The sequence below is a fragment of the Aethalodelphis obliquidens genome, unplaced genomic scaffold (assembly GCF_003676395.1).
Source record: "Aethalodelphis obliquidens isolate GAN/ISIS:26980383/991018 unplaced genomic scaffold, ASM367639v1 scaffold5, whole genome shotgun sequence".
NCBI lineage: Eukaryota > Metazoa > Chordata > Mammalia > Artiodactyla > Delphinidae > Aethalodelphis > Aethalodelphis obliquidens.
Genome location: NW_020837949.1, coordinates 51,460,261 through 51,475,113, shown reverse-complemented (window position 1 = coordinate 51,475,113; position 14,853 = coordinate 51,460,261). Strand labels below are relative to the sequence as shown.

Below are 14,853 nucleotides of genomic sequence, written 5' to 3'. Positions count from 1 at the left end.
CGTGCCCCGGTCCGGGAAGATCTCACGTGCCGCGGAGCGGCTGGGCCCGTGAGCCATGGCCTCTGGGCCTGCGTGTCCGGAGCCTATGCTCCGCGGCGGGAGAGGCCACAGCAGTGAGAGGCCCGCGTACCACACACACAAAAAAGCAGGACACTGATAGTCATGAGGAATTTAAACAGAATTTATCTTTTAAGTTAAAGCAGGCAGGATTCAAAGTCTGGGAGATCAGTGTATTAGAAGGACTCTGTGGAGCAGGATTGGTAAACTTCGGCTCTCAGAGCAGAATCTGTTAGCTCTGTGTTTTATGTTGTCTGCTAGGGATGAGGGACTAGATGAGATGTTTATTCTTTTCTTTTTTTTTTTTTAATTTTATTTATTTATTTTTGGCTGCATTGGGTGTTCATTGCTACGCGTGGGACTTTGTCTAGTTGCGGCGAGTGGGGGCTACTCTTTGTTGCGGTGCATGGGCTTCTCATTGTGGTGACTTCTCTTGTTGCGGAGCACAGGCTCTAGGCATGCAGGCTTCAGTAGTTGTGGCTCGCAAGCTCTAGAGCACAATCTCAGTAGTTGTGGCTCACGGGCTGAGTTGCTCCATGGCACGTGGGATCTTCCTGGACCAGGGCTCGAACCTGTGTCCCCGGCATTGGCAGGCGGATTCTTAACCACTGCGCCACCAGGGAAGCCCAAGATGTGTATTCTTTAAGATTGTCATTAAGTCCATGATGATAGCTTAAATACAGTACATAAAGGGATGTTCACATAGACTTGTGAACTCATAAATATGTAAGATTAGTAAGTCCCATAAATTGTTAAAGCAATTACTGTATAATCTTTTCAGACTGAACTTTAAAATAATGTAGTGTTTTCCTTGCAATTATTTAACTCTTGCTTAGAGACTCTCATAGGATGGGTGAGTGAATATGTGGTGCTATATAGGACATGAAAATTAATTTTAAAAATATGCTAATCTGTTTTATTGTGGAAGATTATAAAAGGTTTGAATTGTGGCTTATGGATGCCTTTAATTATTTTAAGATGTTTTCCTGTGATGTATCCTTAGGAAACCCCTGTGGATTATGTATTGTGGCTTACTTAAATATGCTGACAACACTTAAAAAAAAAAAAAATAATTTCACAACCCTTCTTACTAAAACTCTACCATAGTAAAACTCAGCTTGATTTAAAATGTTGATAGTCATGTTTTAGTGCAAAAAAATTATTCCTTTTAAAAAGTAGCAGAAATACCTAGTAGAGTTAAATTATTTAAAAGCCATTTTCACTTTTGAGGATTCCACTTCAGAGGCAGGGGTGTTAGAGTTCACAGTAGTCATAATTTTTGGACATTTCATTCCCATTGTACACTCTCCTTTTTATTTGTCATCATTTTAATATTTTTTAGGAAACACATGAAGTTTTCCAAGTAAACATCAGGGTCCCTTGGAAGCACGTCTGGTTCCTCCCAGTCATCTTAAGAATCTGTTAGAGAGCTGTTGCAATGATTAAACGTATGGTCGTTACATTTTGGGTGGGAGTTCAAGAGTCAGGAAATAGAAAAAATATGAAACTTTAAATATTTTTATTTATTGGTGTCTCCAGTAGGGTTGATGTCCAGTCCATCTAATAGTATGTAACTAATTTTGTTGATTATTTAAAAGTGCTGGGATTATTTGGATTCTTCAACTGTAACAAAAACTTGTGCCTAGAACTCTGGTGGTCTTCTTACAATGAGCTTGGAAAGGGATCTTCTTGATGCTGAGCCCATGAAGGAACTTAGCGGGAAGCGTCCTTTGGTATGTTCTGAGGTTAACGGGCAGATAATTCTTTTAAAGGTAAGTTCTTTGGTCTTGTGGGAGATTCAGAAGTACAAAGGGGAGTGGTGGTGGTACTTTTCAGGAAAGTAAAGACCCACTGTTTATTTTCTAAATTATGTGAATTGACTGGTATGATGATTATGCTTCCAGTGTGGTTGCCGGAACTAATTTTGAATTTAAAGTTTCTCTCATTTCCCTAAATAATGTATGTCTTTAATAGAATATACTTGCTTTCCTTTTTTTGGGTGAACTTATTACATTCTAGCCAAGAGCCTTTTAAAATTCTTGTTTTTCTTACATTTCTCTTTGAAATCTCAACTATTTTGCCAACACAGTCTTCTGTTCTTTGATTTCTTCTCTTCATTGACCTGGAAAACTGTTAATCATGATAGTAGGATAATTACTTTGGCTTTAGTGAATGCATATTGTAGAGTGTATATTAAGCTACTGGTAGAAATGTTCTTTTCTTTCTATATCATATCATTTAAAGCAGATAGAAAAAGTATTAAAAAAATAAATTCAGTTATATTTTAACTTATATAAAAATCTAATTTAAGTTGGAATGATATATAATTAGAGTGAGATTTTTAATCTTGGAATTGCCAATCCCTCTTTTTTTTTTTTTTTTGGTACAAGGGCTATTCTGTGGATGTCGACACAGAAGCCAGGGTAATTCAGAGAGCAGCCGCGTATCACAGAGCTTGGAGAGAAGCTAAAGAAGAGTCTGGGTTGCTACCATTGATATTCCTATTTTTGTGTAAGGTAAAGTTTTTATGCTAATCTCTTGCAGAAAACATTTTATTTAAAGTGTGTTTTAGCTCCAAGCTTTAGAGAAGTAATTAATTCCTTTTAACTTTTTAAAAATTGAAGTATATAGTTGATTTACAATATTGTGTTAGTTTCAAGTGTACAGCATAGTGATTCAGTATATTTGCAGATTATATTCCATTACATGATAATGGGTATAATTCCCTGTGCTAAACAGTAAATCCTTGTTGCTTATCTATTTTATATATAATAGTTTGTATTTGTTAATCCCATACCCCTAATTTGTCCCTCCTACTTTCCCTCTCCCCTTTGGTAACCACAAGTTTGTTTTCTATGTCTGTGAGTTTGTTTCTGTTTTGTATATACGTTCATTTGTATTATTTTTTAGATTCTACGTATGTGATATCATATAGTATTTGTCTTTCTCTGACTTATTTCACTAAGCATGATATTCTCTATCCATGTTGTTGCAAATGGCAGTATTTCATTCTTTTAAATGGCTAATATCACATTGTATATCTACCACATCTTCTTAATCCAGTCATCTATTGATGGGCATTTGGGTTGCTTCCATGTCGTGGCTATTGTAAATAGTGCTGTTATGAACATTGTGGTGCATGTATTTTTTAGAATAAGTTTTTTTTGTTTTTTCCGGATATATACCCAGGAGTGGAACTGCTGGATCATATGGTAGTTCTATTTTTAGTTTTTTGAGGAACCTCCATACTGTTTTCCATAGTGGCGACACCAATTTACATTCCTACTGACAATGTATAATGGCTCCCTTTTCTCCACATCTTCTCCAGAATTTATTTGTAGATTTTTTGATGATAGCCGTTATGACAGGTGTGAGGTGATACCTCATTGTGGTTTTGATTTGCATTTCTCTAATAACTAGTGATATTGAGCATCTTTTCATGTACCTGTTAGCCATCTGTATGTCTTCTTTGGAAAAATGTCTATTCAAGTCTTCTGCCCATATTTTGATTGGTGTTTTTTGATATTGAGTTGTATGAGCTTTTTGTATATTCTGGATATTAACCCCTTGTTAATCGCATCATTTGTGAATATTTTCTCTCATTTCGTAGGTTGTCTTCATTTTGTTGATAGTTTCCTTTGCTGTGCAAAAGCTTTTAAGTTTAATTAGACAGTCTTTTCAAAAGGTGGTGCTAGGCATGTAAAACAAAGAAATTAGAGCATTCCCTTACATCATATATAAAAATAAACTCAAAATAGTTTGAAGACCTAAATGTAAGACATGAAACCATAGAACTCCTGGAAGAGAACGTAGAAGAAACAGTCTGACATAAATTGTAGCAATATTTTCTCCTGTCTGTCTCCCAAGGCAAAAGAAATAAAAGCAAAACTAAACAAACGGGGCCTAATTAAACTTAAAAGCTTTTGCACAGCACAGAAGTAATTCTTTCCAGAAAAGTTATTTTGTACAGTCATTGTATACTAAAAATATATTGAAGAATTTTTCACTTAGATTCTCGTTCTCTGTTTTGCTTCTCAGTCTGATCCTATGGCTTATCTGATGGTCCCATACTATCCTAGGGCAAACCTGAGTGCTATTCAATCCAGCATGCCTTTAACTTTAGAAGTAAGTAAAAAAACCTTATTTCCATGGATGTATTAAATGAGAAAAATAACATCTAAAGTTTATTGAGGATATACTACATGCTTTATACAGTGTACAGTTTTGACTCATTTTGTTTAATTGTCATATCAGCCCTGTGATATGAGTTATCCTATTATATACAGATTAGAAAAATGAGGCTCACAGAGATTAATGTGACTTGCACAGGGTCCCTCATCCAGTGGCTGAGTTGGGACTTGGAATTGGGTCTTTTTGGCACCAAAGCCCATCCTTATAACTATTAAGTTGTACTGTATGTAAATTGTGTAGTATAGCACTTGGTATTTTAAGTTTTAAGCAATAGCTTTAATTTCTATTGTAAATTTATATTAGTAATAACAATAAAGGATGCCCAGATTCTTGCTACCCAGTAACACTTTTTCAGTCTCTTTTTCTTTTTTAGATGCCTTCTGCTCATTATTTGTAATCCAAGTCTTCTTAGAGACTGTAGTCTCTAAGTCATATACACACACACACACACACACACACACACACACACACATGGTATTACCAGTTACATAATCAGGACTTCTGTCCTTTAATTCTTTCTCTATTGCTGTATTCTTTTTAAAGGTTCATTTGGAGGAAGCTTAGTCACTTCTGGAAAAGTCTTTTAATTAGAGAAAATGTTCAGCTGTTAAAATGATTTGTCTACTTCCTGACTTCTTTTGTATGTACTTGTCTGTAGGAAGCTTTAAAGGTCATGAAAGGTGTTGCCCAGGGCCTGCATACATTGCACAAGGCTGACATAATTCATGGATCACTTCATCAGAACAATGTATTTGCTTTAAACCGTCAACAGGGAATTGTTGGAGATTTTGACTTCACCAAATCTGTGGTAAAATATAGTGGTTTTGTAACTAAGTTCTAGACTTCATTTAGTATTATTAGGCAGTAGTTCAGCACTTTTATATCATATGGTAATTTATTATAAGACCTTTGCCTTCAGTTAAGGTGTGTCATACAGTGCAAGCAATTATGTGTTATCAGGTGGGTGCTGGAACAAGAGTTTCTAAAGTTGTGCATTATATTTTTTAACCGTAAGTCTTAGGAGCAGCCTGAAATTACAGTCAATGGCATTGACAGCATTAGCATTAATCAGTTAATTCATCAAGAAACATTTAGTTGCTGGAAGTACACAAGGAAAACTAGGTGGCCATCTCCTGTCTCCCAGTCTACTGGTGCCCTTCCCCTCAACAGATTAAATTTAGATATACATACTTTGCTATTTTTTGATTAATGGGCATTTTTAGAAACTTGGGAACCTTGGACTTTTCCACTTAATTCAAGTTCGAGTTTGATGACATTGCCTGTGAATTTTGGTGTCATGTTACCTCAGAAGAGGCAATTTGTGGGAATAACAATATCAGACAATTAAAGAGCATATTGTGATCTTTTTTTTTTTTTTTCTTTTTGGTAGAATGGGCAGTTTCAAAATACAATCACGAGGGGCTTCCCTGGTGGCGCAGTGGTTGAGAGTCTGCCTGCCGATGCCGGGGACACGGGTTCGTGCCCTGGTCCGGGAAGATCCCACATGCCGCGGAGCGGCTAGGTCCATGAGCCTGCACGTCCGGAGCCTGTGCTCCACAACAGGAGAGGCCACAACAGTGAGAGGCCCATGTACCACAAAAAAAAATATATATATACAATCACGAGGGAGCAGTTCTCTTTGTTAAAATAACAGCTTTATTGACATATAATTCACATACCATAATGTGTATAATTCACTACTAATCTTAATATGTTCAAAAAGTTCTGCATCAGTCACCACTGTCTAATTCCAGAACGTTTTTTTATCACCCTCAAAAAGAAACCCCATACTGGTTTGCAGTTACTCCCTCTTTCTTTCTCTACTCAGCCTCTTGGAAACCGCTAATCCATTTTCTGTCCCTATGGATTTGCCTCTTCTGGACATTTCCTATAAATGGAATCATGTGTGGCCTTTTGTGATTGACTTATTTCACTCTGCGTAATGTTTTAAAAGTTCATCCATGGTTGTAGCATGTGTCTAAACTTCATTCCCTTTTAAAAATGCCCAAATAATATTTCGTTGTATGGATATGCCATATTTTGTTTTTACCTTCGTCAGTTTGTGGGCATTTGGGTTTCCACTTTTTGATTATTATGAATAATGCTGCTATGAAAATCAGTATACAAGTTTTTGTGTGGAGATATGTTTTCTTGGGAGTGGAATTGTTGGGTTATATGGTAACTCTTCTGTGTTTCACCGTTTAATGAACAAAACTGTTTTCCAAAATGGCTGCACTGTTTTTCATTCTCATCAGCGATGTATGAGGATTCCAGTTTTTCAACATCCCTGCCAATATTTTATTGTCTGAGGAGTTCCATTTTGACTAGTAAAAGTCATAATGCTTTTTAATTTTTTTTTCAAGAGTTTTTTTTGATGTGGACCATTTTTTTAAAGTCTTGATTGAATTTGTTACAGTTATTGCTTCTGTTTTATGTTTTGGTTTTTTTGGCCGCGAGGCTGTGGGATCTTAACTCCCTGACCAGGGATCGAACCTGTACCCCCTGCATTGGAAGGCAAAGTGTTAACCACTGGACTGCCAGGGAAGTCCCCATAATGCTTTATTTGTTGGTCGTCTGCAAGTTATAGGATAATGCCACCTGTCTGTATACAGTTTCAGTGGTGTTCATGTGGTACCCCAAAAAGAAGAGAAAATAAAAATGTAAAACTATAATGAAATGCTGGATTATAGAGGATTTATACATAGTAGATTTGCTGAAATGTTTATTTTAATGAAAATTAGGATAACATCTTAAGAAAAATAACTGAACTGTGAGTTTTAAAAAGTTCTCAATTCATAGGGATCCTGGTTAGTTTACCTTTTGAACATGCCATTTGCACAACTATAGATATGACTCCAAAGAATTCTTCCTGTTTTATACTGATTTGTCAGCTGTTATTATCCAACAAAACATTGTTTTTAATCTCTATTTAAAATTATTTACTTTGAAATATTGATTAAACTCACCTTTTGCTGCATTTTTCACCCACTCTCAGATTGAAGTACTAATCAGGAAGGGTAATTTGAAAAGCAGACTGTAGTCAAGAACATTGCTTTTCATACATCATACTGCATGTGAATCTCCTGGGGATCTTGTTAAAATGCAATTTTTAGAAATTGAGTTAAAACTAGTATATGATACTATATGTTTCAGGTGTACATAAAATGCAGATTTTTATTCAGCATTTCTGGGATGGAGATTTTGTATTTCTAACAAGCTCCTGGGTGATACTCTAGCTGCTGGTCTTTGGACCACACTCTGAGAAGCAAGGATAATGATGGTAGTGATATGTACTGGGTAATTATTGTACTAATTACCTTTACCTTTACAATAACTCTGTAAAGTAGTTACAAATTAATTTCCTTTTTACAAATTAATTAATTTAGGCTCAAAGTGGTTAAAGCCCAAGGTCACATAGCAAATAAATGGCAGAGTGGGAATTGCAGTCAAGGTTTGTCTGAATCCAGGGTTCATGTTCTTGTCATTCATCATCCTTTGGCACATTGGAAATGGTGTACTTAGAAAATGGTCAGTAAGGAAGTACTTTGTAGACTTGTGGTTTTTAAAAGTTATTTAGAATTTTCAGAATTAGAAAATAGCACTGCCTCTAGCCCTTATGAAGTGTGTTTTTTTTACAAAAGAGTACCAAATTCTTAAAGAATCACTAGTTCTTAGTTTTTAATCTGCTGGAGTCTACAATGTGAAATGTAACCATAGTCTCACTGTTAATTTCATGAGACTGATTTTAAGAGCAATTTATAATAGTGGAAATTAGGTAAAAATATTTGAAAGCAAGAGAGAATAAAATATTTCAAATGAATATTTTTTGTGTTGATTAAATGCAGATTACTTCACAGAATGCTGCCTCAACTGTGTTGCCTTTAAAATATTTAACCTACTGTTTTTGTAGAGTCAGCGAGCCTCAGTGAACATGATGATTGGTGACTTGAGTTTGCTATCACCTGAATTGAAAATGGGAAAACCTGCTTCTCCAAGTTCTGACTTATATGCTTATGGCTGCCTTTTATTGTGGGTATGTTATTTTTTTATTGAAACAGATAAGTCATTTATTTATATATATTTCAGTATAGAAAGTGATGGTTTGAAGTGGCTTTCCTCAGTATATTACTCTGAATAAAAAATAGTGGTAGATTTTTAGTAGAAAAAAATTTCTTCCCACTTGTTTTTAAAAGGTTGTCATAAACTGTTGCTCTACAGTTGATCTTTGAACAACATGGATTTGAACTGCCTGGGTCCACTTAAGCGGTTTCATTTTCAGAAGTATATACTATAGTACCACTCCATCCATGGTTGCGCACGTACAGAGGAACCAGGGATATGGAGGGCCAACCATAAATTCTATGCGGGTTTTCAACTGTGCCAAGCTTCGGCACCTCTAACCTCCATGTTGTTCAGGAGTCAGCTGTACTTCTTATCATCTGTTGTGTACTTTCTAAAAATTGGCTTGATAATATGTTTTACATAGCATGCTACTGTCTTAGTTTTATTGAAGTCAAGATTAACAGTGAGGATGGTTTTGTCCTATATTAATCTGGAAGTAATTCATGCATATATGGAAAATAAATATTAAATGATATTAAATAAGCCTTGAGTAAAAGTTCCTGCTTTGAGTGTAAACCAAATAACTATTTCTAATCCATGGTTTAAACCCATTCTTCCTGTGAAATATGAGGGGTTAAGTGTTAACAGGGAAGGATGTCTGTTCTCACTTCTTCTGTTTAAACATTGTACTGGAGGTTCTAGCTCACGGGTCAGCAAAATTTTCCATAAGCGGCCAGATGGTAAATAGTTCAGGCTTTGTGGGACATATGGTTTCTGCTGCTTTAGCCTGAAAGCAGCTATAGACAGTACATAAATGAGTGAGTGCCTCTGTTCCAATAAAACTTTATTTATGGATATTGAAATTTGAATTTCATATAATTTTCATGTGTCATGAAATAGTATTCTTTGATTTTCTTTTAAACATTTAAAAATGTGAAAACCATTCTTGGCTTGCATGCTGCATGAAAACAAGTAGTGGGATGGATTTGGCATACAGGCTGTAGTTTGCTAATCCTGGTTCTAGTTACTCAAATAAGGCAACAAAACAAAAAGCATACAGTTTGAAAATGAAGAAGTAAAGCCATCTTTATTTGCAGGTGACATGATTAATTATGTAGAAAATCTTTATGAATGTTATATACATTAATGCTACTAAAACCAACAAATTTAGCAAGGTTGCAGGATACAAAGTCAGTATAATAATTAATTGGGTTTCTTTATACTAGGAAATTGAAATTAAACAGTCATTTACAGAAGTATAAAAAATATGGAGCTTTTAGAGCTAAATTGACAAAAGATTTGCAAGATCTTTATACTGAAAACTACAAAAGTATTGTTGAGAGGAACTAAAGAAGGTGTAAATAAATGGAGAGATGCGCCATGTTCATGGACTGGAAGAATCAGTGTTGTATGGATGTGAGTTCTTCTCAAATTGGTCATAGTTTTGATACAATTTCAACAAAACTCCTTCTAGGCTTACTTTTTTTTTTTTTTGACAGTAATTGACGATCAGATTCTGTAGTTTATATGAAAATACATGGGATCTGGGATAGCTAAAACAATTTTGAAAAAGAATACAAGTGGAGGATTTTAACTGATTTTAAGACTTAATAAAATTACCGTAAATCAAGACAGTGTGATATTGATGTAAAGTTAGACATGGATCAATGGAACAGAATAGAGACAGTAGAAATAACACCCACTAAAATATGGTCAGTTGATTTTTGACCAAGGTGCCAGGACAGTTCTATGAGGGAAAAGATAGTCTTCAACAAATGGATAACAATTGGGTATCTGTACATAAAAAATAAACTTTGACTCATTCATTGCACAATGTATAAAAATTAACTCTAAATGTATATTAGACCAAAATGTAAAACCTAAGTCTCTAAAACTCAAGAATAAAATACAGGAGAAAATCTTACTGAGTTTGGCAAAGATTTTTTGTAATAGGACACAAAAAACATCAAGTATAAAAGAAAATAATTTGGATTTCATCAAAATTTAAAATTGTGCTCTTCACAAGACACTGTTACAAAAATGAAAGGCAAGTCATACACAAACTTGGAGGAAATATTTGCAAAACATATATCTGACAGAAGACTTCTATACAGCTTACAGTGAACTCTTACAACTGAATAATAAGAAGACAACTCAAAAATGGACAAAATATTTAAATAGGCACTTACCAAATAAAATGTCCAGATGGTAAATAAGCATGTGAAAACATGCTCTCAATATCATTAGTCATTGGGGAAATACAAATTAAAACCAAAAGGAGATACTACCACACGCCCACTATAATGTCTAAAATTAAAAATACTAACCACATCAAGTGTTGGCTAAGATGTATAGCAACTAGAACTCTCATATATTGCTGAGGGGAATGTAAATGTAACAACCACTTTGGAAAACAACTTGGCAGTTGTTAAAAGGTTAAACATATACCTATTATATGACCCAGCTGTTTTACTCCTAGATATTTAGCCAAGAGAAATAAAAGCATATGTCCACACAAAGACTTGTACAAAAATATTCAAAGACATTTTATTTGTAAGAGCCAAAAAATGGGAACAACCCAAATGTCCATAAACAGATGAATGGAAAAACAGTCTGCTATATATTCATTGGAATATTACTCAGCAATAAAAAGGAATGACTATTAATACAGGCATGCCTTGTTTTATTGAGCTTCACTTTATTGCACTTCACATATATTGTGTTTTTTTATATATTGAAGATTTGTGGCAACCCTGCATGTCAGATGATGGTTAACGTTTTTTAACAATAAAATATATTCTTAAATTAGGGGATGTACATTGTTTCTTATTCTTTTATTTTTTTAACATCTTTATTGGAGTATTAATTGCTTTACAGTGTTGTAAAGTTTCTGCTGTATAACACAGTGAATCAGCTATATGTATACATATATCCCCATATACCCTGCCTGTTGCATCTCCCTCCCCCCCTCCCTATCCCACCCTTCTAGGTGGTCACAAAGCACAAAGCTGATCTCCCTGTGCTATGCAGCTGCTTCCCACTAGCTATTTTACATTTGGTAGTGTATATGTCAATGCTACTCTCTCACTTTGTCCCAGCTTACCCTTCCCCCTCCCCGTGTCCTCAAGGCCATTCTCTGTGTCTGTGTCTTTATTCCTGTCCTGCCCCTAGGTTTTCAGAACCATTTTTTTTTGATTCCATATATATATATGTGTTAGCATATGGTATTTGTTTTTCTCTTTCTGACTTCGCTCTGTATGACAGACTCTGGATCCATCCACCTCACTACAAATAACTCAATTTCGATTTTTTTATGGCTGAGTAATATTCCATTGTATATATGTGTACCATCTTCTTTATCTATTCATCTGTTAATGGACACTTAGATTGCTTCCATGTCCTGGCTATTGTAAATAGTGCTGCAATGAACATTGTGGGACATGACTCTTTGAATTATGGTTTTCTCAGGGTATGTGCCCAGTAGTGGGATTGCTGGGTCATATGGTAGTTCTGTTTTTAGTTTTTTAAGGAACCTCCGTACTGTTCTCCATAGTGGCTGTACCAATTTACATTCCCACCAACAGTGCAAGACGGTTACCTTTTCTCCACACCTTCTCTAGCATTTATTGTTTGTAGATTTTTTTGATGATGGCCATTCTGACCAGTGTGAGATGATATCTCATTGTAGTTTTGATTTGCATTTCTCTAATGATTAGTGATGTTGAGCATCCTTTCATGTGTTTATTGGCAATCTGTATATCTTCTTAGGAGAAATGTCTATTTAGGTCTTCTGCCCATTTTTGGATTGGGTTGTTTGTTTTTTTGATATTGAGCTGCATGAGCTGCTTGTATATTTTTGGAGATTAATCTTTTGTCAGTTTGCTTCATTTGCAAATATTTTCTCCCATTCTGAGGTTTGTCTTTTTGTCTTGTTTATGGTTTCCGTTTCCTTTGCTGTTCAAAAGCTTTTAAGTTTCATTAGGTCCCATTTGTTTATTTTTATTTCCATTACTCTTGGAGGTGGGTCAAAAAGGATCTTGCTGTGATTTATGTCATAGAGTGTTCTGCCTATGTTTTCCTCTAAGAGTTTGATGGTGTCTGGCCTTCCATTTAGGTCTTTAATCCATTTTGAGTTTATTTTTGTGTATGGTGTTAGGAAGTGTTGTAATTTCATTCTTTTACATGTAGCTGTCCAGTTTTCTAGCACCACTTATTGAAGAGGCTGTCTTTTCTCCATTGTATATTCTTGCCTCCTTTATCAAAGATAAGGTGACCATATGGATTTATCTCTGGGCTTTCTATCCTGTTCCGTTGATCTACATTTCTGTTTTTGTGCCAGTACCATACTGTCTTGATTACTGTAGCTTTGTAGTATAGTGTGAGGTCAGGGAGCCTGATTCCTCCAGCTCCATTTTTCTTTCTCATGATTGCTTTGCCTATTCGGGGTCTTTTGTGTTTCCATACAAATTGTGAAATTTTTTGTTCTAGTTCTGTGAAAAATGCCATTGGTAATTTGATAGGGTTGCATTGAATCTGTAGATTGCTTTGGGTAGTAGAGTCATTTTCACAATGTTGATTCTTCCAATCCAAGAACAGGGCATATCTCTCCATCTGTTGGTATCATCTTTAATTTCTTTCACCACTGTCTTATAGTTTTCTGCATACAGGTCTTTGTCTCCTTACGTAGGTTTATTCCTAGATATTTTATTCTTTTTGTTGCGGTGGTAAATGGGAGTGTTTCCTTAATTTCTTTTTCACATTTTTTATCATTAGTGTATAGGAGTGCAAGAGATTTCTGTGCATTAATTTCGTATCCTGCTACTTTACCAAATTCATTGATTAGCTCTAGCAGTTTTCTGGTAGCATCTTTAGGGTTCTCTATGTATAGTATCGTGTCATCTGCAGACAATGACAGTTTTACTTCTTTTAGATTTGGATTCCTTTTATTTCTTTTTTGTCTCTGATTGCTGTGGCTAAAGCTTCCAAAACTATGTTGAATAATAGTGGTGAGAGTGGGCAACCTTGTCTTATTCCTGATCTTAGAGGAAATGGTTTCAGTTTTTCACCATTGAGAACGATGTTGGCTGTGGGTTTGTCTTATATGGCCTTTATTATATTGACGTAGGGTCCCTCTATGCCTACTTTCTGGAGAGTTTTTATCATAAATGGGTGTTGAATTTTGTTGAAAGTTTTTTCTGCATCTGTTGAGATTATCATATGATTTTTATCCTTCAGTTTTTTAATACGGTGTGTCACATTGATTGATTTCTGTATATTGAAGAATCCTTGCATTCCTGGCGTAAAACTCACTTGATCATGGTGTATGATCCTTTTAATGTGCTGTTGGATTCTGTTTGCTAGTATTTTGTTGAGGATTTTTGCATCTGTGTTCATCGGTGATATTGGCCTGTAGTTTTCCTTTTTTGTGACATCTTTGTCTGGTTTTGGTATCAGGGTGTTGGTGACCTCGTAGAATGAGTTTGGGAGTGTTCCTCCCTCTGCTATATTTTGGAAGAGTTTTAGAAGGATAGGTGTTAGCTCTTTGCTAAATGTTTGATAGAATTTGCCTGTGAAGCCATCTGGTCCTGGGCTTTTGCTTGTTGGATGATTTTTAATCACAGTTTCAATTTCAGGGCTTGTAATTGGTCTTTTTATGTTTTCTATTTCTTCCTGGTTCAGTCTCAGAAGGTTGTGCTTTTCTAAGAATTTGTCCATTTCTTTCAGGTTGTCTGTTTTACTGGCATATATAGTTGCTTGTAGTAATCTCTCCTGATCCTTTGTATTTCTGCAGTGTCCCTTTGTATTTCTGCCTTTTTCATTTCTAATTCTGTCGATTTGAGTCTTCTCCCTTTTTTTCTTGATGAGTCTGCCTAATGGTTTATCAATTTTGTTTATCCTCTGAAAGAACCAGCTTTTAGTTCTATTGATCTTTGCTATTGTTTCCTTCATTTCTTTTTCATTTATTTCTGATCTGCCCTTTATGATTTCTTTCTTCTGCTAACTTTGGGGTTTTTTTTTTTGTTTTTTCTCTAATTGCTTTAGGTGTGGTGAGGTTGTTTATTTGAGATGTTTCTTGTTTCCTGAGGTAGGATTGTATTGCTATAAACTTCCCTCTTAGAACTGTTGCTGCATCTCATAGGTTTTGGGTCGTCGTGTTTTCATTGTCATTTGTTTCTAGGTATTTTTTTGATTTCCTCTGACTTCTTCAGTGATCTCTTAGTTATTTAGTAGCATATTTAGCCTCCATGCGTTTGTATTTTTTACAGTTTTTTCCTGTAATTGATATCTGGTCTCATAGCGTTGTGGTCAGAAAAGATAGTTGATACGATTTCAGTTTTCTTAAATTTACCAAGGCTTGCTTTGTGACCTAAGGTGTGATCTATCCTGGAGAGTGTTCCATGAGCACTTGAGAAAAATGTGTATTCTGTTGTTTTTGGATGGATTGTCCTATAAATATCAATTAAGTCCATCTTGTTTAATGTGTCATTTAAAGCTTGTGTTTCCTTATTTATTTTCTTTTTGGATGCTCTGTCCATTGGTGAA

The 14,853-nt window shown here is 35.2% G+C and overlaps 1 protein-coding gene across 2 annotated transcripts in view; it reads left to right on the top strand.

Moving 5' to 3' along the window:
* STK31 (serine/threonine kinase 31) overlaps nucleotides 1-14,853 on the top strand; it is an 84,443-nt gene that overhangs the window by 42,723 nt on the left and 26,867 nt on the right. For both annotated transcript variants that reach the window (XM_027101326.1, XM_027101325.1), the window contains exons 17-21: nucleotides 1,704-1,829; nucleotides 2,448-2,573; nucleotides 4,096-4,182; nucleotides 4,907-5,056; nucleotides 8,159-8,281. In XM_027101326.1, the coding sequence (XP_026957127.1) occupies nucleotides 1,704-1,829; nucleotides 2,448-2,573; nucleotides 4,096-4,182; nucleotides 4,907-5,056; nucleotides 8,159-8,281 (612 nt within the window). The remainder of the gene's footprint in view (nucleotides 1-1,703; nucleotides 1,830-2,447; nucleotides 2,574-4,095; nucleotides 4,183-4,906; nucleotides 5,057-8,158; nucleotides 8,282-14,853) is intronic.